The sequence below is a fragment of the Elephantulus edwardii genome, unplaced genomic scaffold, assembly GCF_000299155.1.
Source record: "Elephantulus edwardii isolate Elephantulus edwardi_28Jun2011 unplaced genomic scaffold, EleEdw1.0 scaffold00027, whole genome shotgun sequence".
Classification (NCBI taxonomy): Eukaryota; Metazoa; Chordata; class Mammalia; order Macroscelidea; family Macroscelididae; genus Elephantulus; species Elephantulus edwardii.
Window position 1 is genome coordinate 1,708,509 of NW_006399777.1, and position 21,093 is coordinate 1,729,601.

At 56.4% G+C, this 21,093-nt stretch overlaps 2 protein-coding genes across 2 annotated transcripts in view; one reads left to right on the forward strand and one right to left on the reverse strand.

The window, feature by feature from the left end:
- The window catches only part of CAPN7 (calpain 7), a 40,415-nt gene extending 36,902 nt beyond the window's left edge, over nucleotides 1–3,513 (forward strand). The window contains exons 18-21 of the mRNA XM_006883324.1: nucleotides 602–664; nucleotides 1,027–1,157; nucleotides 3,191–3,283; nucleotides 3,369–3,513. Coding sequence (XP_006883386.1) covers nucleotides 602–664; nucleotides 1,027–1,157; nucleotides 3,191–3,283; nucleotides 3,369–3,513 — 432 coding nt within the window. The remainder of the gene's footprint in view (nucleotides 1–601; nucleotides 665–1,026; nucleotides 1,158–3,190; nucleotides 3,284–3,368) is intronic.
- A 4,340-nt stretch (nucleotides 3,514–7,853) lies between these two features.
- The window catches only part of SH3BP5 (SH3-domain binding protein 5 (BTK-associated)), a 45,297-nt gene continuing 32,057 nt past the window's right edge, over nucleotides 7,854–21,093 (reverse strand). The window contains exons 4-9 of the mRNA XM_006883325.1: nucleotides 14,958–15,122; nucleotides 11,128–11,258; nucleotides 9,911–9,953; nucleotides 9,029–9,245; nucleotides 8,477–8,728; nucleotides 7,854–8,023 (exon numbers count right to left, since the gene is read on the reverse strand). Coding sequence (XP_006883387.1) covers nucleotides 7,854–8,023; nucleotides 8,477–8,728; nucleotides 9,029–9,245; nucleotides 9,911–9,953; nucleotides 11,128–11,258; nucleotides 14,958–15,122 — 978 coding nt within the window. The remainder of the gene's footprint in view (nucleotides 8,024–8,476; nucleotides 8,729–9,028; nucleotides 9,246–9,910; nucleotides 9,954–11,127; nucleotides 11,259–14,957; nucleotides 15,123–21,093) is intronic.

Genomic DNA, 21,093 nt, shown 5'->3' on the forward strand with positions numbered 1-21,093 from the left:
GGCAGCCCTGGAAATCGATTGTTCTCTGAAGCATGTATTTAGGAAAGCTGTTTTCTTATGGTGCCTCCTTTAGAAAATAATGATTTTGAAAAGTAGTGGAGGGTCGATGTGTGTGTAACATTTCAAATTAACATCTTGAGGAATAGTTTAGCCCTCAGATAGTATAGTTTGAAGGGACCAGATTCAATTCCGCACGAACTGTAAAACCTTCCTTAGCCTCCATGTTGCCCTGGTAACACTAAACAAGCCTTCGGACTTCAGGGAGGCCGGTGCCTGGAACCCGGCGCCAGGGGCCGTGTGCAGAGGCTAGTTTGCTATAGGCGGGGAAAGGACCCTCATGGAGTTGATATTTGCTCATGGAAAGGGCCCCGGGGAGCCAGGTCCCCTCATTGCTCAGATGCACCGAGGACCGGGGTCCCCCACGGTCAGTGCAGGTGAGAGCGGAGGTGCTCCCCGCCCGCAGGCTCTGGGTCATCCAGGTCGGCCTGAGCAGGTGGGATAGTGACCGATAGACCAGGTCGTTGCTCGGTCTCCCGCGGTGTTCTTGTCACTCGGAGGGTTTTCCCCGCCTCGTTGACCCACTGACTGTGCTTGAACCTAGGTCTACTCGGCATGCAGCTTCACCTTTTCCAAGATCCCCTCGCCGTACACCGTATCACGAAGGGTGAGAGAAGCTGCTTCGGCATCGTGCCCTTGTCCTTCTAAAGGCAGTGTCCCTTCCTCCCCCGTTTTATTCTTCACAAATAACGAGAAGAAACTTTCTGGGGCACAAGATACAAAGGGAAACTAAACTCCAGGGTGAACTGTAGATGTGAAGGGTCACAGGGTGGGGACCGAGCTCACGCTCTGTGGGATGGTGGGTAGACCGCTGGCGGCTTGACCGCAGTGGCTGAGGCTGGAGAGGTGGACGGAGCTGAGAGTGGAGAGGTGCCCCACGCCCACCCCCACCTTGGGTACGAGGCATTTTATTTTTAAATTGGAATTTGAGAATGGAGCTTTGTTAACGCGAAGACTTTGTTGGACTAGATTAACGGGAAGTGGAGCGGGCCGACGGCCGGAGGCTGTGGCAACTTCCAGGAGACGCACAGGAATAACCCCATCTACCAGTTCCACGTGGACAGGACGGGGCCGCTGCTCATCGAGCTCCGGGGACCCAGGTCAGTGGCGGGCGGCGTCACTAATCAGTCAGGTTGAGTGTGGTGGAAGGGTCTAGAACGAGAGCAGCGCTGAGTGGACCCCTGACATGAGTGAGACCTGCTGTCGCTGTCACAGAGCAGTGGGAGAGCTGTGCCTCCCATCACTTGCTGGGCGAGCTGGGGTCAGCGGGCAGGAATCACCAGACGCACGTCCCCTCGGAAACCCTTGGGGCCCACAGCCCGTGGTGTGGACAGCGAGCCAGAAAGGCTTTGAGAAGGCACGTGCAGGGCTGTTGTAATGACCACAGGAAAGACCTGGGACAGAAGACTTGTGGATATACCACGTTTGCAGGAAGGTGAGTGGGGAAATGAGCACACTTCTGTGAGCACGTCACAAGGCGAACTCACCAAAAACTGGGCACCCCTGGAACAGCGGTCAGTGCTTGCTGCCCATCACGGTGATGGGATTTCTCTTCTGCCTTCACACCAGTCCTTGGTTCACCAGAGAGAAAAGTATAGTGACTTAAAAAGTTACGTTAGTACCTTCGTAGTTTTTATGGCTTTGATTAAAAATTATAAATGTATAATTGCAAATATAAATATGTGGCCCAACTGGACATGAATGCGTTAGAGTCATAGCCCAACATGATGCATTAATCTTAAAAAGAGTGCTTAGCATAAGCAGCCCTTGAAGAGAGCCATCGTGTGGCGTTAGGAGCCGGTGAGCGAGGCGACTTACTGGAAGATACCCAGTTAAGGGATAAACAAGGAGTCATGACAGCCGTCAAGGCCGGCCTTCCGATCACCCACCGTGATCACCGAGGGACGAGGCCGGCCTTCCGATTGGAGGGAGTCACACGCGTGCTCTGCCCTGGTGGTGGCTCCTGAAGGTTGTTTACAGAGGTCATTTACCTCGCACAGACTCGGTTCTCATCCACAGCTGAAGTTTTAAAGACAGAAGATCCAAGTGGAAATAGCAGTAACAGCGTTGTTTGTTACTTCATAGCATTTTACTTGCCATCAGACTTCTTGAAAAGAGACTGTTAATCCTTTAGATAGGATTCCCTGTTTCACGTCAGTGTCATTTGAAGACGTTTGACTGTTTCGTAGGTGGAAAGTAAGGTCCTAATTTCCTGTTTGGGATGTCCTGTCAAGAGAGGAAGCACAGGACGGTGTGTCCTGACCACGGCTTGTCCATTCTCACAGTGTCGTTTTGTCGTTTGTGTCAGCGTGAGCCGTCTGCTTTATCACCTGCTCTGCACGGTATCTCCAGCAGCACCATTTTGAACATACATATTTTCATTTTAACCACTTTTGTCCAACTGTACACAATGCAGCAACTTCAGGTGCGTTTTGCCATACTCTTTGCATACTCTTTCATTTTGCTGCTCTTTTGTGGTTTTATTTCTCTACCCCATTTTAAAATCAGTATAGACTAGGGTTTTTTTACTTGATGTAAAATACAATTACACTATTTTCCCCTAATCTCTTGTCATCTGATCACCATCTAAACGGTCACCCCTCACTGATGGGGAACAGTGTGTCTGTCCTGAGGTCCTCCTTGCTGCCAAACCCAAGGGTTGGGAGTTTGAAGCCACCTCGTACAAGCTCTGAGCATGTCTGTGCCTCTAAGAGATCCTGCCTGCAGCCGCTAGGAAATCATTTCTTTACCTGGGCAGTGACGGGTCATCGTCCACTGTGGACAGGATGGCGATGGTGTGAAGTGGACACAGTGGTTTATTCAGGCAGTGACGGATTCATTGTCCACCGTGGACAGGACAGCGACAGTGTGAAGTGGACACAGTGGTTTACTAGGGCAGTGACACTTCATTGTCCACCGTGGGCAGGACAGCGAGGGTGTGAAGTAGACAGTCGTTTACCCGGGCAGTGATGGTTCATTGTCCACCCGTGGGTGGGACAGCGAGGGTGTGAAGTGGACACAGTGGTTTACTAGGGCAGTGACGGTTCATTGTCCACCGTGGGCGGGACAGCGAGGGTGTGAAGTAGACACAGTGGTTTACTAGGGCAGTGACGGTTTCTCTCCCCCCACCCAGGCAGTACAGCGTTGGATTTGAGGTGGTCACGGTCTCCGTGGCAGGCGATTCTGGACCTCACGGCTTTCAGAGGAAATCCAGTGGTGACTACAGGTAACGGCAGTGCTGGCGTGGATCCCGTTTCCACCTCACTTCTCTGGCATCGCCAGTAAACCCTGTTCTCCTTTTCTTCACACAGATGTGGGTTTTGCTACCTAGAGATAGAAAATATTCCTGCGGGCATCTACAATATCATCCCCAGTACTTTTTTGCCTAAACAAGAAGGGCCTTTTTTCTTGGACTTCAATAGTGTTAACCCCATCAAGACAACACAGCTTCAGTGATGGAGGAAGGCCGGCAGTGACCACGTTTATACTTGCCCGTCCCCGCTCCTCACGTGCGGACAGACCTCTGCAGGGCAGCGCAAAGCAGCCAGCCGTCCACACGGACCAGAATCTCAAAAACCGCGTCGCAGTGGGAGCTGGTGCCCCGGGGCGTCTGGTGAGGATTTAGAGTAGCTTGAAGCCACTCCAAGTGCAGCTCGTGGTATAAACAGGTGGCATGGACTCAGGGCCGAGGCGTGTTTTGAACGTGCTTACCATTCAAATTGGTCTCCCGGTCAGCACCCTACTGAGAGCAGGCGAACCCGAGCCTGCCCAGGGACGTGGGGGACAGGTCCCTCAAGCGCAAAGGTGGCAGGGTCTCATCCGCCCTCTGTGCTTGCTGCCTCTTCCTGCAGAGCATGCTGTAAGGGAAGCCTGCCTGTGCTGTGACCCCACTGCTCACCTCGGGCAGCCGATCAAACGAATCATGTGGCCATAGCCAGACTCTAATTCTGCATCATTTAGGACTTTGAGATGTTTGTCGCCCAAGGGTCTAAGAATAAAGCTTCACGAGACCCCGATTACCTTAGCGTAAAGATATCCGTGCTTCCTGGAGGTTGTTGAAGCCAGACGCCTCGCCCTGTGGACGTGTGTCTCGAGGACGGAGGTGTGCCCTCGTGTAGGCGTTACTTCTCCCGATTGATGGGAGTAGCGTCCTCGGACATGGTGAAGGCCTTGTGTAGTTGAATATTTTTTTTTCTATTGTGATACATATACTTCCACATACTTTATGGTCACAGCACTTTAAAGAAAATCCAATTGAGACTATGTAATGATTGGGTTCTATAGCAGTCAGAAAGAGTAAATTGCCAAGGTACTAATTAACATCAGGTGTAAATCCCCAATTGTTAAATCTGTCAGGACAGACAACGCGCAAGATCTGACGCCAGGGTGGGATTTTTCATTGTCTCTGCTTTATAATTATCAGAACATCTTATTTTGTATTTCATACTGCCTTTAACTTGAAATAAAATATTTATACTTCTGGAAATGGTACAATTTAATCTACAGAACGTCCTAAACTGTTTCATCTGGTGCCTTGCGTCTGAAAACGATGTCACTAGAGATTAAAAAAACTCATGACTGAGCAAAAGCGCAGCCTCTGTGGTATTTAGAAGAGCGGAGGTTCGCACCTGGGAGCTCTCACCTGGGCAAGCGTCTCGTGCTGTCCTTGGAGGCATACTGCTTTTACGTGGAAGGATTGAGTTCTCTGAACTCACTGTGTCTAAGGCCCTGTGAGGAAGCAAATGGAGAGCTGGCCCAGCCGAAACAGGAGCTGTGGTCCAGCTTGAGTGTAGTGTCGGCTTCCAGAGCAGAGCCCCCAGATGGTGCCCAGAGGACTGAGTGGCCAGGCCAGCAGAGCGCTTTGGACAAGTGGCAGCTCACCTTCCGGAGGAGACCACAACTCATGGCCCCCAGGTACTGCTGGAGTGTGTCAACGCATGTAGCTCACCTCCACAGCAGTTGAAAAGACTATTCTGATCTATAACTGAAGAAAGGGGCCTTGACACTGCCATGGTGGTGGTGTTCGGTGCCATCAAATACGATTCATAGTGACCCTGTGACCAACAGATCTGAACCACGTTCTATTCTGTGCCATCTTCACACTTCATGACACACAAGAGCCCAGTGCAGCAGTCACTGTGTCAGTCCACCTGGTCTGGTTGAGGGTCTTCCTCTCCCTCACTGACCCCTCCACCCTTCCAAACATCATGTCCTTCTCCCAGGATTAGCTTCTCCTAGCAAATGCCCGAAGTATGGGAGGCGAAGCCTGATCATTCTTGCCTCTCCAGGACATACCCGTCCATCGGCTTGGCCGTCCACGGGATGGTCAGCGCTCTTCTCCAACCTCACAGCTCAAAGGCATCAGCACTGTCATAGAACCTTTCAACCATGCCTTTGTGGGTGTCCTTCGATGCCGCCAGGGAGTTTGTGAACGGTGATTCTTGGATTGGCACCATGACTGTCACAAGGGTGTGTGTCAGATGGTGGGGCTGGCACATGCTAGCACAGGGCTCAGATCTGCTGTTCACAGGGTCACCCTGAGCACCTAACGGCAGCAGTATTCAAAAAAGTGGACTTCAGAGGACAAGGGAGACTGAGAACGGAATCAATGCTGGCAGGAGGGCTGCTAGCGTCCCCGTAGCCTTTCTGTTCCTGTTACCCTGGACTGTACTGGCAGGCAGCATCTCAGGGCCTTTTACAGAAGTTCACTTAGAAAACATCTCTTTAATATTACAGATGCTGTCCTTTTCTAAATTAATGTTTACGCCAACTCCTTTGGTCACTGGCCAGCCCTGGGGTCAATGACCCAGTAAGATGAGCACAGGTACTGTGAATCGGTTCACATTTTTCACATCATGTGGTCTTAGAAATGAATAAAAAAATCTCACTGCTGTCTGGTAGTCTAGTGGCAAGAAGCTGCGCTGCGATCCCAAAGGCACACGCTTGGAATCCACCAGCTGCTCCGCAAGAGGATGGGCAGTGTCCTCCTGTGCAATTCACAGCCTCTGGAAACCCGCCAAGGGTCGGCGCTGGGCCACTCGGCTCCACGGCACACACAGCAGCACTGCTTTCCCGGCAAGAGCGACTCCGGCCGGCCCTCCAGCTCCAGCTCGGCGGCAGAGGCTGCCGGTCATCTGAGGAGGTGCTGGATTTGAACCGCCCACCTCGGGTGGCAACGCCACCCCCGTCCACAAATTCACACACCCGTCCTACCTGTCCTCACCAGGGACTCTAAGTGTGAAAGAGGCTTTGATTCTGAAGGAAGCTGCTGTTGGCTCGCAGGGAGAGATGCCAGCCATCCCGAAAAGCAGGCTCTGAGGGTGGACAGTGGGATGGTTCGCTGCGTATTAGCAGGTAAAGCATGTGTGTACCTGGCCTGCTGCCTCCAACCCGGGCCATCTGTCCACCTCTTCCATCCGACAAGCGTGCCCGTACTCATCACGTAGACCCACCAGGGAAAGGACCCGCACTGGCGCCCGGGGAGCTCCGCCAAGTCCAGCGCCCGAGCACATCAAGGTCAGTGCAGAGGTCACTGGGGAGAAGACCCCCGCAGGGCCCACAGGGCAGCCGAGGACACAGCCCTCCTGCCTGACCACCTGGTCTTCATCCCGCTCCTCCTCCAGCTCCCCTTAGGGCCTGGACAGAAGCAGCCCTCCCCAAATGCTGGGCGTTTCCTCTGGGAGGTGCCGCTGCCCGAGAACACAGGCGTGCACAACTCTAAGAGTTCCTGAAGTCACAGAAAGCAGACTTGTCGTAAGCTGTTTTTATTATGCCCAAGGTCTGAAGACAAGTACAAAATAACCTCGTAATTAGGATACTATATCCGTCGATAGAAAAGGAGGCATCACTACAGTATGAAGATTTACAGGTGACAGATGAACAGGCAGGATTCACAGACAGGTTCAAGTGTGCAAGGTGGGCTAGCTTTCCCTTTTAGAAATGTTACTTTCTCTTAACAAGAAAAAAGAAATCAAACCTGGTGGCGGACGTATGTATAACCATGAAGTGTGAAAGGAGAGTCGGAACGCTCCTACGATAAGCATAACAGACACCGCTGTGCTACCAGCAGCCTTCACCCACATGCCTCGTTCTCGCCGTCAGGACAGTGTCCGCTCCAGAAACTAGGGCGGCACGACCCTTAAAGAAGTCCATTCACAGTTACAGCCTACAGGAAAGTGAACACCCGGGCAGTCTATGCGACGGGGCAGCCATTCTCGACATGCACTAGGGAAGGTCTACGCTACAGAGCCACCCGCCCGCCCTCCAGCCCTGCCCACGCTGGCGGTCACTGCGCCTCCCTGAAAGCACAGCTCCTGACAGCCTCTCCAGAGAATCTTCGTCATCCAGGTGGGTGTCCCAGCAGACCCTTCACAAACACCCTCTGCGCACCAGCGGTGACAGCAACGGGTCTTAACTGAAACCCCCAATTCTTAGATCCTTTGAAAGCCTTCAGGGGTCGAGAGGTGTCCGAGGACTGGGCTTTCATTTTCCCACAGCTTGGGGCTGGAACAGAGAGGGGGGGTCTCCATGCTCCCCAAGGGGAGAAAAAGAGGGTGGGGCGGGCTGTGTGCACTGGGCTGAGGGTCGACTTATTGCTTCCACAGTGTCACTACAGGGGGCGTCCCCCCAGGGCTGGCCGGTGACCAGTCCTGTGCCCTGGTCACAAACCGCCCCGGGGCCCCAGGGACCCATCGTGCGCCGGAGTCAGTCCACACTAGGATTTGGCATTTGTTCACGGTTATTGGCACAGCGCTCTGCAGAGTCCCGTCTACACTGCCATCGCCGGGCGCCCAGGGTCAGCCGATCTGTAGCATCTTCATGTCCGCCAGGAGGCCCTCCCTGCCCTTGGCGCATGGCAGCGACAGTGGCTTCAGCCGGCTCTCCACCTGGCCCTTGCTGCCACCTCCGGGGCCCCGGTTGCTGGCCTTGTCGCTGGTCTTGTTCTCTGCCCCTTCCGCTCTGTCTCCTGCAGGAAGACAGAGATCAGCCAGGGAGCTCTGCACGGTTAACGTGCTCTTAGCCCTGTCTCTGTGTCGCTGACCACTCCCAGCAGAGCGGCTTCTCCATCGCTCACGGCTCCAGCCTTTTCCTCCCACTGCGTATTCGTCCTCTCAGAGGGTCTGGCCTCCCAGGACAGCGCAGAGCACTCTGACCTCCTGGGAGCAGAGCCCAGGGCCTGTGACAGTGTGCACGCCGGGGACCTACACTCCACTCCTTCAGAAGGGGTCAGACAGAGCTGGGAGCCCCCAGGATGAAGAGCGAGGCCTGCACATTGAATATACCACCCACGTGGACACCCGCAGCCCCAGCCAGGGTTCACACAGTGGCTGGGAGCCCCCAGGCAGGGTGAGTGCTGACCGCCTGTGGACTCCACGCAGCCCCGGCCAGGCCAGGCTCCACACAGCGGCCACGCGCTCACCTCTCTCCACCTCGCACTCAGGAGACGAGGCTCCGCTGCATTCACTGCGCGGACCCAGCACCGGGAACATCAGGCCGAACTCGGACAGCGACACGGGGCTGGGCAGGTCCAGGCTGCTGGGCCTCGCGGCCGCAGGAAACACCTCGGAGGGGCTCGTGGGCCCCGAGCTGAAGCTGGACACGGACTGCGTCTCCGAGTCGTCCTCGGACAGGAAGTTGCTGCAGGCGTCGTCTTCAAACGCCTCGGAGGCCACTAGAATGAGACACCACGTCACAGGGAGGCTGAGGGCAGGTCACCATGTGCTGGCCGCCGGCACAGGACGCGTGCACCACCACCGAGAACCCTGGGGACAGCTGTGTCCTGAAACGCCGGGGGCGACCTGGGGCAGTGAGGGGCTACTGGGCACTCAGTGGGCAGGAATGGGCATCGGCCATGGGAGCCTGACCCTCCCTCCCGGGCCTGCTGACCGGTCACACGACAGCCAGAGTTCCTGGGGGCCCACCCAGTGGAGACCCCGGGGTGAAAGCCTCCAAGAGGGCTGCCCCTGCTCACCGGAGACGCTGTCCGGCTCGGGCCTGCCCCCCGGCGAGTCCTCGGTGGCCGTGCTGCCCTCGGCGCCCACCCCGCAGCCGCGGGGCCCCATGGCACTGGAGCGCCGGCGTGCGTGGATCTCGTCCGAGATCATCTCCAGGTTCCGCAGGGCCGTCTTGTACTCGCCCTTGGCCAGGGCTAGCTTGGCCTGCAGCTCGTCCACCGTCTTCTTGAGTTGCTGGGGAGGGAACAGGGTGGTGAATAGAGGCTGTCCTGTGGGCAGGACCTAGGCTTCATGGGGGGACAGCGCCCCCGGCCGTGTCTGCAGACTCCTCAAGGCCTGGCCGGGGCCCCCAAGTCCTCCATTCACACCCACCTCTGTCCACTCCCCAGACCGAGTCAGCCACCACCCCGGCCTCGTCCACGGGGACACGCCCTCCACCCGGGTGCCCACCCGCGGTCACTCTCACACTCAGGACACAGTCACACAGGACGGATGGACGTGCCAGCAGGATCTGACTCATGGGATGCTGGCTGGGCTGAGTGTCTCCAGCAGGCGAGGCCGCCATGCCAGGCCACACCAGGAGCCAGCACCCTCGCACAGTCTGCGATGTGACCAGTGGCTGACTGGATGAAGACCCAAGACAGACACGCGTCTCCAACCTGCCCTCCCGTCAGCTCAAAGCCCCCACTACGCTGACGTAAAGCAGTGCTACAGGAAACACGAGTACCCACGGACAGTGTCCACAGCTGTCCCCCCGCTAGTGTGGGCTTGAACCACCAGCCCTTTGGTTAACAGCCAGGCTCCAGAACCCATGCCTAGCAGGACAGTGGATCGGAAAGCTTACTGCCACACAGAAGCAAAGCAACAACCCCACAGCGACCCGTCGGACTCTCACTCACCTCGAGCTGCACGTAGTACTTTGCCTTGAGTTCAAAATACGGCCTGTGGGGGGGGGGAGAGGAAAGATCAGGTGGGGGCTTTGGGGGCCTCGTGGGTAAGGGGCTGCACTTCAACCCAAAGGCAGGTGGTTTGGATCCACCAGCTGCTGCACAAGAGAAAGATGACTCGTCTCCTGAAAACCCACTCAAGGGTCAGCCTGGGTCAGTTCTGATTCCATGCCAGAGACACACAGGCCAGTGACCACTCGGGTATATCAGAGCCAGAGGAGGTCGCCTCGTCCTCATGCAGTGGGAGAGGTTGGGTGCAGGTGGACAGAGGAACAGAGCAAGGGGACACAGGAGGATTTCCCGGAGAAGACTGAGGAGGGCCCGTGGACAGGGCGTGGGTGAGGAGAGGTGGGCACTGGGGTCCTTGGTTAACCCAGCACTCGGGCCTTTTAAGATCCGTCCTTACAGTCGTCAAGGACAGGGGCCCTAAGACAGGGGGAGAGTTGGAACGCAAGGAATTCTATCTTCTTAATAAAGATAACTGAGGAGAAAGAGAGTGAGTGTGAGAGGGAGAGTGTGTGTGTCGGTGTGTAGGTGTGTAGTGGTAAGTGGGGAGTGTGTGTGTCAGTGTGTAGGTGTGTAGTGGTAAGTAGGGAGTGTGTGTAATGGACAGGAATCTAAGAACACCAGGCTGGTGGGAGAACGTGGCAGAGGGGACCCCGGGACAGAGGAAGGCCGTCAGCCTTGACCACCCGAGAGAGACGCCCTGGAGGGTGGACGGCCCCTCTGTCCCTCAGCTGGAGGCGGGCTGGCCATTGGCTGAACTCTGGCTGCCATCCCTGCCCCCACCAAGAAGCCTCAAGCTGCAATGCCCACCTAGGGGCTCCCCAAGAGGACGAGCACACCCTGATGACCACATCATACCGCATTTCTTGAGTTCTTGACCTGATGCACACCTTGTGTGCTGTCATTCCCACTATGCTGACAGGTAAACTGAGGCACTGGGGCACCACAAGGTCACCTACTGGCCACCCACAGGCCACAGCACTGTTCATATCAGGGATTCCCTTTCCTGGGTCTCCCAAGCACCAGACCCTCAGCACTCCTCCAGAAGATGATGACCAGGGGCCCAAGGCAGGTGACAAGGACCCTCAAGGGGCCCAGGCACCCACCCTGAGCACCCCTGTACAGGATGATGACCGGGCCCCCGAGTGCCAGCCGGGACTCACTTGGACTTGCCGATGGCCCTCTTGAGCTTCTTCTCCAGCTGCCGCATGCGGCCCATCGCGGCGTTGTACCGGGCCGCCGTCTCCTTGTGCACCAGCTCGCTGCGCGTCTTGGTCTGCTCGGCCTCCATGACCTGTGGGCGACACCGGCTCAGCCTGGTGCCCCTGGGCGCGCCCCGCCACCACTTCCCTCTTCAAAACCAGGAATCCCGAGGAAAGGAGCAGGCCAACGAAGACGGATCACGTAGCCAAACAAGCGCATCTCCCTGCCCCCAACCAACCTGTTCTCAAAAGCTGTTTGTCAGGGAGACTGTCACCACTTTGGGAGGCGGGGAGAGAAACATGGGGGAAAGGGGAAAACCAGAGAAAATCCTCGGAAATGGGCCCAGTGGATGTCGGCCTCACTCTGCTTGGGCCCTAGACCTTGGCAGCTGCCGCCATGGGGTCCCCGTCCTCAGAAGGAGAGGCAAGCCCAGGAACAGCATATGGGAAACCTCGAGAAATGGAAGAATCCCCTCAAAACCAGGCACAGCGGCCGTCAAGACAAGAGGGTTGGGCAGTTCAGCCCTTCCTCAGATGGCCTGAGTTAAGACGGCCGGGCACACAGGGACCCGGGATCTAGAAAGGTCATGTCACACAGATCAGAACCCTTGGCGATCAGAACACTTAGGGATGAGAACACTCACAGATCAAAACACAGCCATCGCTATCAAACTCTGGAGGTCGCAAAATTCATGACCAGGAAGGAGACTGGAGTCCCAAGGGGTCACTGAGTTCAGTCTGTCATAAGGGGCTGGACTGTGTCCCCCCAGTGTGTTCATTTCTGGCCCTTGTACCTGTGGACTGAGGGCAGCCAGCACCCCACCACCTGCGTATGCAGTCTTGTCATGTTAACCACATCCCGGCCAAGGGAAGACCCGCCCGGCAGCCTAATGGGTAGGGAGGTGTGCTGCCAGCACAAAGGCCGGGGGCTCCAATCCACCAGCCGCTCCAGGGAAGAAAGGTGGGCCTCTTGTGTGATCTGAAAAGTGCTGAGGGCCAGCCAGGGGTGCGTGTGAGGTTGTGAGACACGTGCACAGGGAGGGGGACATGTCCTCTGAGGGTCATCTACAGGTCAAGGCCAGGGTCACCAGCACTGGAGGGGTCGACACAAGCGAGACCCTGTTTGGACATCTGGCTCCCAGAACTGTGACCAAATCAGTGCCTGCTCTTCAAGGCTGTTCACTTGTGTCAGTGTTACAGGAGCGCTAGGAAACTAAGACACTGTTGATAAAAGGGACTTAAAGTATCAACAACACAAAAAGTGTGCCCAGCGGCACCATTGCACACAGCCCAGCGAGTGCTGACCCGTCCTCCACCTCAGGGGGCCCAGACCACAGCCCTCTGGGCCCCAGGAGAGGCGGCCTCGCTGTCCCTCATGCCGTCTTGAGTCTGGTCAGATGGCCCTGATTCTCAGCGCACCACCAGATGTGGGTCCGAGACCCCCTCACTGTGGGGCAGACAGGGCAGCAGTGACCCACTCACGTCCACCCCATCCAAAACCAGATCCCTCTGCAGTTCATAACGTGCACCCCTAATATCTGGGGGAGGACTCTGGTAGAATAGGGAGTTCTACCAACTAACTGCCTCTCTGGCGGTTCAAATGCATCAGCGGCAGCAACACTGGGCATGTTTCAGCTAATTTCTAGCAAGAAAATACTCTGGATTGTACATATATGTGTATGCACACAGTGAAGTATGGTGGTGTGCACCACTGAATCCGAACCGACCACGGCTGACCCGCCAGCAGGCTTTCAGAGGCAGTAAATCGCACAGGAGAATGCGCGCCCTTCTCCTGCAGAGCAGCTGGTGGGTTTGAACTACAAACCTTTACGTTGGCAGCACAATCCCTTACCTCTAAACCACCAGAGCTCCCTGGAAAAATACATGTAGAGTAAGTACAAAGTATGTCTCCATACAGTAAATGACATAAACGTATATGTGTGGGCACGCACACACACTTGTCCCGCATGGACGGTCAGTCCCTGAGCTTCACACCCTCCTTTGAGGTTTGGGGGGAGCTGACCCAGGAACCCTGCCCTGCCCTGTAATGGTGCTATGAGCCCCCTGTCCACTGGGGGGCACCATTGGAGCTGCAGACCACTGGCCCAGAGTCAGCATGGACCGTCCTCCAGGTCAGCTGCACGCCAGGCTTTCTATTTACAGAAGCACCGGCTGGCATTTTCGGGTCCCCCGAGCTTGAGCCACGGTGGCAGGTGACACTGGAGGGAGGGAGGTTGCTGATAGTGAGGCTGACGTGGCCTTTGGGGACCACCCATGCACAAGTGCAGTCCCACCCCATGCAGGGCCACAGGTGCTGAGGGTGCACGGAGGCTCAGCTCCCACCATGCAGTGGACAGCACTGCCCGGCCCCGCTCCTCCAGTCAGCACTGCCCGGCCCCGCTCCTCCAATCAGCACTGCCCGGCCCCGCTCCTCCAGACACTGGAGGGCTACACATCGGCAGTGGGCACCCAGCAGGCTGCCACTGGAGGACACTGGGAACATGGCACTGAGCACCTGGGAGAAACTCAGGAGTCCTGCCCGGAGGAGGGAGCTCGGCAAGTGCAGGTAAGCAAGCACTTGCTGGGAGCTGGAAGCCCATGCCCACTGCACAGCAGCTCGGGAGAAAGAACGGCCATCAGCTTCAATGTGGACTGCAGCCTGGACAAGCCAGCAGTGGCCCCTCATCCACGTAACGGGACAACACGCCTGGAGGAGGGACGAGCCCCCACCCTGGAGGCACCTGGCGTCGGGCAGGGGTGACCAAGGACCAGCAGCTGTGTCCGGCAGTAATCAGTCAGCAACGTGCTGGGAGAGGACAGAGTGGGGCTGGCAAAGCATCAGAAATGGCACAAGACTCACTCCCAGTCGGCCGCCTCCTTCCCTGCACAGAAGGCCAGGACTGGTCTCCCGGGCTGGTCTAGGAGCCGGCCACCTCAGCACAGGACACCCCCAGTCGAGACCCAACTTCCAGCTGCTCACCAGCCCCCTCCTTCCAGGACTCGGGTCATGGCCACCCTTCCAGGTCAGTGAGAGCGACCCAGGGTGCCCGCCCAGCGCCCTGAAGCCGCGGCCAAAATTAACACCATCATGGCTACTGGACCAAGTAAACACCAGGCAGGGCAGAGAAGGAGTGCCAGGCCGGGGAGGCTGCTGCCGGGACTGTGGCCCGTCGCTGACCATCAGCTCTGCACGTACAACAGCCGCTCTGAGCAAACCAGGCCCCGAGGAGCCCAGCTCAGAGTGGACAGCGCAGCCCTACAGGTGTGCAGTAACCGTCACAGATGTGCCCACATCCACAGGTGTGCAGACACCCACAGATGTGCAGTAACGGTCACAGGTGTGCCAGCACCCACAGGGGTGCAGACACCCACAGGTGTAGACATCACAGATGCCACAGGTGCATAGTGGCTCACAGGGGTGCAGACACCCACAGATGTAGACATCACAGGTGCATAGTGGCTCACAGGTGTGCCGTACCCACAGGTGTGCAGACACCCACAGATGTAGACATCACAGGTGCATAGTGGCTCACAGGTGTGCCGTACCCACAGGTGTGCAGACACCCACAGGTGTAGACATCACAGATGCCACAGGTGCATTGTGGCTCACAGGTGTGCCAGCACTCACAGGTGTGTAAGATGCCCCATACCCCGTAGGCAGGCATCGACAGGTGTGCACCCACACATGCAGACAGACACCGCCAAGGACAGACATCCCCAGTAAGCAGAGCCACACAGGGGCAGACCCCACGCTGACACGCGGCCCCCTGCCACCCGGAGCCACCTCCTACCCGCTGCGTGGCGTGGTTCAGCATCTCCTGCCAGGCCGAGTCGAACTGGCGCTTGTCGTCCTCCAGCAGCCGCTGCTCAGCCAGGGAGATGGTCTCCTTGGCAGCACGGAGCACCTCAGTGGCTCTCTGGAAGTCCTGCGTGGCCTTCTGTGCTTCCAGCTGAGCCTGTGGGAGAGATGGCCTCATTAGCCCCCGACAGGCATCACGGCCCCCAAAACACGTGCCCCAGGGCCTGCCTGCACCTCCTCCACTGCTGGCCTGGCACCAGAGGTCCTGTAAATGCTGGTGGTCAAAGACCACAGTCTAGAAGCCAATGGCCAAGGCAGACATGTCAGCCCAAGGTGGACAAGACTCAGGAGGAACGGGGGAACCCACACCCACCAGCAGAGCGACTGTCACGTGTGGACAGGACGTGCTCAGAAACCACAGGCGAAAAACATCCCAGAAAGAGTCCTCCACCTGCAGGCTGCCACCCCCATCTTCCAAGGCAGAGGGCAGGTCAAGCCTTGGCCCCACACCCTTCATGGACACGCACGGATGGTCAACCCACCCTCACAAGACAGAGATGAGACAGGTGCAGCCAATCACGGCCGTTGGCAGAGCAGTTCCCCCTCAGTCGTGGCGGGCCAGGGGGGCCAGCACCTCCCCGCCCGGAACATGCCGAGAACATGAGGGGAAGTGTCTAGGTGACCCAGGTTATAGCATAGGGCACCTCAGAACCAGAAGGGCTCCAGGGATGACGACCCAGTGGCCCCAGCGTGACCTGAGAACTCTAACCATCGCACGGGTCTACACCACAGCAGCTGAGACTGCAGCCGCCAGTGGTGTGCTGGGTTCACTAAAGCACAGTATTTAAAATAACTGCACTGGTTCCTCTTAAAACTCTATTTCAGGCTCACAGATACTTGTGTCAGCACACACATACCTCAAAGTGCTGGGTGTGGGGCTGCATTAGAACTTGACAAAACATCATGGTCACCAATCCCCAGATGAGGCTGCCCGGACTTCCCAAACACACCAGCCCCAAATGTAAGTGCCCAGAATTAACCAAACCTCAAGTCGGTTACATAAGACCTGGGGGACCTCGGACAAGGGGGGTGGTACAAGAGGGGCCCACACCCATCACCAGAGCGATCGTCACATGGTGGAGAGGAAGCGCTCAGAAACTCCAGGCTAAGAACATCTGGACAGAGGCAAGGGGTGCACCAGCCCCAAAGGGCAAAGGGCAGTCTTCACAGGCTGCCACCACTACACCCAGATGGCCACCTGCCCAGGGTGAGCGTCTAACCCATGCCACCAGGGGTCCTCCTGAGGGTCATGCCAACGCACTACCATCAAGTGCTGACTCCAGAAGATGCTGAGGCAGGAGCAGAGATGCCCACAGGTGCCCAAAGCCCTAATCCACATGGGTGATCAAAGGACAGACAGAGACATCCTGGAGGAGGAACGGCCAGGGGCTCCTGAGACGAGCGGGCAGCCTGGTCTCACCCACTGTGGGCGTGTTGTCAGGAGGACCAGCCCTTGGACACAGACATCAAGCGTGGAAGGTGGAAGGTGAGGGAGAAGATGACCCTCAGTGAGGAGGACTGACTCAGTGAGGGCTTCACCGTGAACTTGAGCATGTCAGAGACGGCGAGCATGGAGGACAGGGTCACAGCTGATGTGCACAGGGTCGCTGTGAATCAGGAATCAACGGCCCCTAACGAACCAGAAACAAAGCCCAAGGCTAAGCTCAGGGTGCAGGGGGCACCCCCGCATCTACATAAAGGGGCTGCTCCCAGTCACAAACACAGACACGGTCACCACAAACTCATCTATGAGACAGGTCAGGGAAGTGACCAGTGTGAGGTGCCCTGGGGCAGCCAGGAGGGGGACAGGGGCGTGTATGAGGAACAGCGAACACTGTGTCGGGCACCAAGCCAGGCTGTGGGAACGCAGACGCCGCCAAGGCCATCTACACGTCATCTCTGAGCAGAGTACAGCTCTGGGGCTGCTTCCTGGTGTTGGAACGCGGGTCCTCCAAAACCAAAGGCCAATCCCACACCCTTGAAGAGAAGTGACTGCCCAGCTCTAGGGCCGTGGGACAGGGGACGTCCACGGCTTTCCCTCCCACCTCTGTCCCAGGCGATCTATCTAACAAGGGTCTCCACAGCCCTCATGAGCGGGAGTGACGTGGAGACTCACCCACAAGCTAGTGAAGGAACTGAGGCTCTGCTTACATCATACAGAGTGACATGTTAGCGGAGCAGCTCAGGGCTGGGAAATGCTACCGGGAATACTGCTAAACACCTTCATGACTCATGGCTATGAATGGAGAGATCTTTAAAAGGTTGCTCGTGAAAGGATCTGATATGTGGCCTTCGCTGGGTGCTGGAAGTGGCCAGCTGGGACTGAAATGTGTAGGTGTCCCACAAAACGTCATTAGCGAGGGGTGAGGACAGAGAAGCCTGGCACTGAGGGGGCAGCAGGGAGAAGGGGCAAGGCTGTGGACCCCCAGCCACCCTCGGGCTCCAGAAAGAAGAGGGGCATTAGGGCACTCAACAAAGGTCCTGCCAAGAGTAAGGGTGGCCGAGGGATGGCTGTATCTGACCTCTACGAACTTCACACAGAGGAACCGCACCACCAGCAGCATCCACGGTACAAAACCAGATCCCATACCCCCACATCAACTTCTGCAAATGCCACCAATCGTTCTGCCCTTCGACTGGGTCCAAAGTCTATTGCCATGGCCATGCAGCCCTCAGAGCAATGAGGTTTACTGGTTACAGTTCAGGTTGGCTGCAGGACATGATTCCTCAGTCCGCAAAGTCCCTCACGTGGAGTCACAAGCTCTCTGACCTTGGGCCTTCTGGCTGAGGTCAGTGTCACAAAGTTCCCATAATCCTGCCAGTTATGGATGGCGTCTCCCCTCAGTCCTCCAGCGAGCTGGGGAGACGGTCGCTGGCTCAGGCTCCATGGGGCCGTGGTCCTGGCTCAGCTCTGTGTCAGGGTGGTCTCTGCTGAGGCCACTGCTCTCCTGTGGACCCTGGTCCAAGTGGGGCAGCGACCTCTGGTCCTGAGAGACACACATTGAACCTTCTGCCTCCTCCTTCGCACTTTTGCTGCTAAACTTGCTCAATTTAAACTTGACGGAAGAGGAGAAAGTGACCATTGCCTTAATGGCTAGTTTACACCCACCTCACTTCAGCTTCCCGCCCAGTCACAGGGTGAAAGTGAAAGTCAATGGCTCAGAGAGTCATTGGGAACAATAAGCCCATGACACCACCAATCCCAAGACAACTGGAGTTTCTAGATCACGCAGCGCAGTGCCCAGAGAGGCCAGTGTCCCTGTGGAGGGCAGCTTCTCTCCCTGCCGGGTCATAGAGAAGCCGCGCTCCGCAGGGACACTTCAGGACAGCCACAGGGTGGCAGCTGGGGTGAGAGAGCAGACAGGTGGGCGTACAAAGAACAGCTTCTTCTCCCTCCGCAGCCCGAGACAAGGAGGTGAAAGCACGGGAGGCCCTTGGCCAGCCCCACTCCCTGGTCCTGCCGGCCCTGCCCCTCTACCAGGGATCAAAGAGAGAGCTGCCTACACTCCCCAGGGTGGCTCTCTGGCAGCATGGGCCCCACCACCATCAGGACAGAGAGGGCCCTCTGCAGCTCCCCACCCTAGGGACCCCACTCCTCACACACCACAGTGCCCACAAAAGCAGCCTCCTCCCACCCGCACAGGACCAGCTTTGACAGCTGGACAATCAAACCACTGTCACACAAGGACAATGTGTCAGGAGAACAGGGAGGACCCAGTTTTCTTCTGACAAAACAATGGCCACTGCTTTCCTCCCACAAGCTTGAGTGAGTCATTCTGCTTCTCGGGGGAGGCAGCTCCAGAAGGCTAGAGAATTTCATTGCAGCTGGAACAATGCAGAACACTGGGTAACTAGCATCTAAACAGCACAGAACACTGTGTAACCATCATCTAAATGATATGAGACAGAGTGTAACCAGCACTGAAACATCACTGAACACTGTGTAACCATCATCTAAACGATACGAGATATAGTGTAACCAGCACTGAAACAGCACTGGAGGCATTTAGCTCAAAAAGGGCCAGTTATGGCTGGGACTCTTTCTTTCTATGGCTGCTTCCAAATATTTCCTAACAAAGCACTTTCAAAATTGCTTCATAAAGCAATTCTTAGCCAGTGCTTTGCTATTAACCTACTACACAATTTTTTCTGTAAACTCAAAACTATGTTACTGGGTTGAGCAACAACATAATTTGAAGATGGAAAAAGAGCTCTAGGCTCAATATAGCAAATTTTAAAAAAATTAATAGCTGTTTCTTGGCAAAAAAAAGAATTTCAAGCCACTGGAAAAAATTGAGAAACAATGGAACACTAACTGAAAGACAATTCTTCATTTAGTTAGGTGTGAAAATCATCTTACATTGTTTTTTAAACAATGACTCTTTCAGTGTATAGTGCTGGTGGCAAACCTAAAGGCCAGGCCTGTCAAGTTCACCTCAGAAACAGGGTGGAGGGACACTATTGATGGGAAGGGGCCCCATGGCAGTGTGTCCGAGGTTTTATCTGTTAGTGATGAGCATGTCAGTCTTGACAGGTGCAGTGCTTCGACAGACTACAGGGAACCTCAAGCAGCCTCCGTGACTGGTAGTAAGATGAGGCCTGCTGACCTGGTGATGGGACTTCATGATATGCTTTTATCTACTATTGAGTCGGGACTCATAGCTGACCCTCCAGCAGGTTTTCAGAGGTGGTAAATCACATAGGAGGAGACTGCCCATCTTTCCCTACAGAGCAGCTAGTGGCTTGCAACTGGGTGCCTTTGGGCTGGCAGTACAACTCCTTACCAGTAAATAGAATTGTTCTCGCCTGGAGCCCTAACTAGGATTGCAAGGCTGGAGGAAGTCTTCTGGGCCAGACAGAGGTAAGAGTCTGCTCTGCTTTCTGGCCATAAATCACCAGGGACTCCACTTGGGGACAGTTGCCCGGTCACTCAGCAAGTGCCCTCACCTCAGGCCACAAGGGTGACGCAGTTCCCAGGAACTGGCCTGACACCATGCACAGAGAGCAAGGCCAGGACCACTGGGGTGGACGTCACTAACCCTGACCACCCTCCACAACGTCCCCCAGGCCTCTCTCGGGTGAGAGGTTCAGCAGAAGTGAAAGTGGCAGGGAGGCATGACTTATTTGCATGAGGGTCCCAGGGGAGCTGGGCAGAGCGCCAGGAGGGGAAGGCCCTTCAAGGGCCCCAGATCACTGAGAACAAGAGCCCGAGCTGTCCCAGGACGGGGATTCACAGACCAGCTCAGCACTGCCCTCAGCCCTCCAAGGCAGTAACCCTCTTACCTGTTCTCGGATGTGTCAGGGTGTCAGAGCGCAGTGACAGCCACGTTGTCACTAAGGGCCTGCTCTGTGCCCCATGCCAGTCCGCAGCGACCATGGGGTAGACCTGGTTTCCATCCTGGCTACGCTCCCTACCTCCAAAGGGACCCTTGGGCAATGCCAGAAAGACTGGCATTGTCCTCCCATACGACTAAGCCTCTGAAGACCTGCTGGGGGGGCCAGCTGTGGATCAGTTCCGATGCAATAATGAGTTGTTGTGGCTGATAAAGGCGCGCGGTCAAAGCACATCTTCCTAGGTCAAAGCACATCTTCCTACCACCCAGGCCTCCGTTCCTAACCCCACCCCCTCCTGTGCGATGGGAGTAACGGCACCACCTGTAGGCCTGCTGGCAGGATTACACGCGATGATGCATATAAAGGACCTGCTATAAAGAGCTACACTGTCAACCCACAGGCAGGTGGTTCGCACCCACAGCTGTTCCACAGGAGAAAGGTGGGCGACCCCTCCCTTGTGACTAACAGGCTCTGAAAACCCGCTGGAGGGTCTGTAAGGAGCCGGTTCCGACTTGCTGGCACACCACAAAGGTAACAACTACAGACCCAGGTGCCTGGCACGTGCTCAGGGAAGGCGGACTGGGAGCAGCCTCTCCAAGAACGGGCTCAGCCTCTCCACATTATCCCTCCCTCCTTGGTGCATGCGGAGGGCATAGAAGAGGACCTGGGACACTGCACGCGAAGGGCACAGAAGAGGACCTGGGACACTGCACGCGAAGGGCACAGAAGAGGAC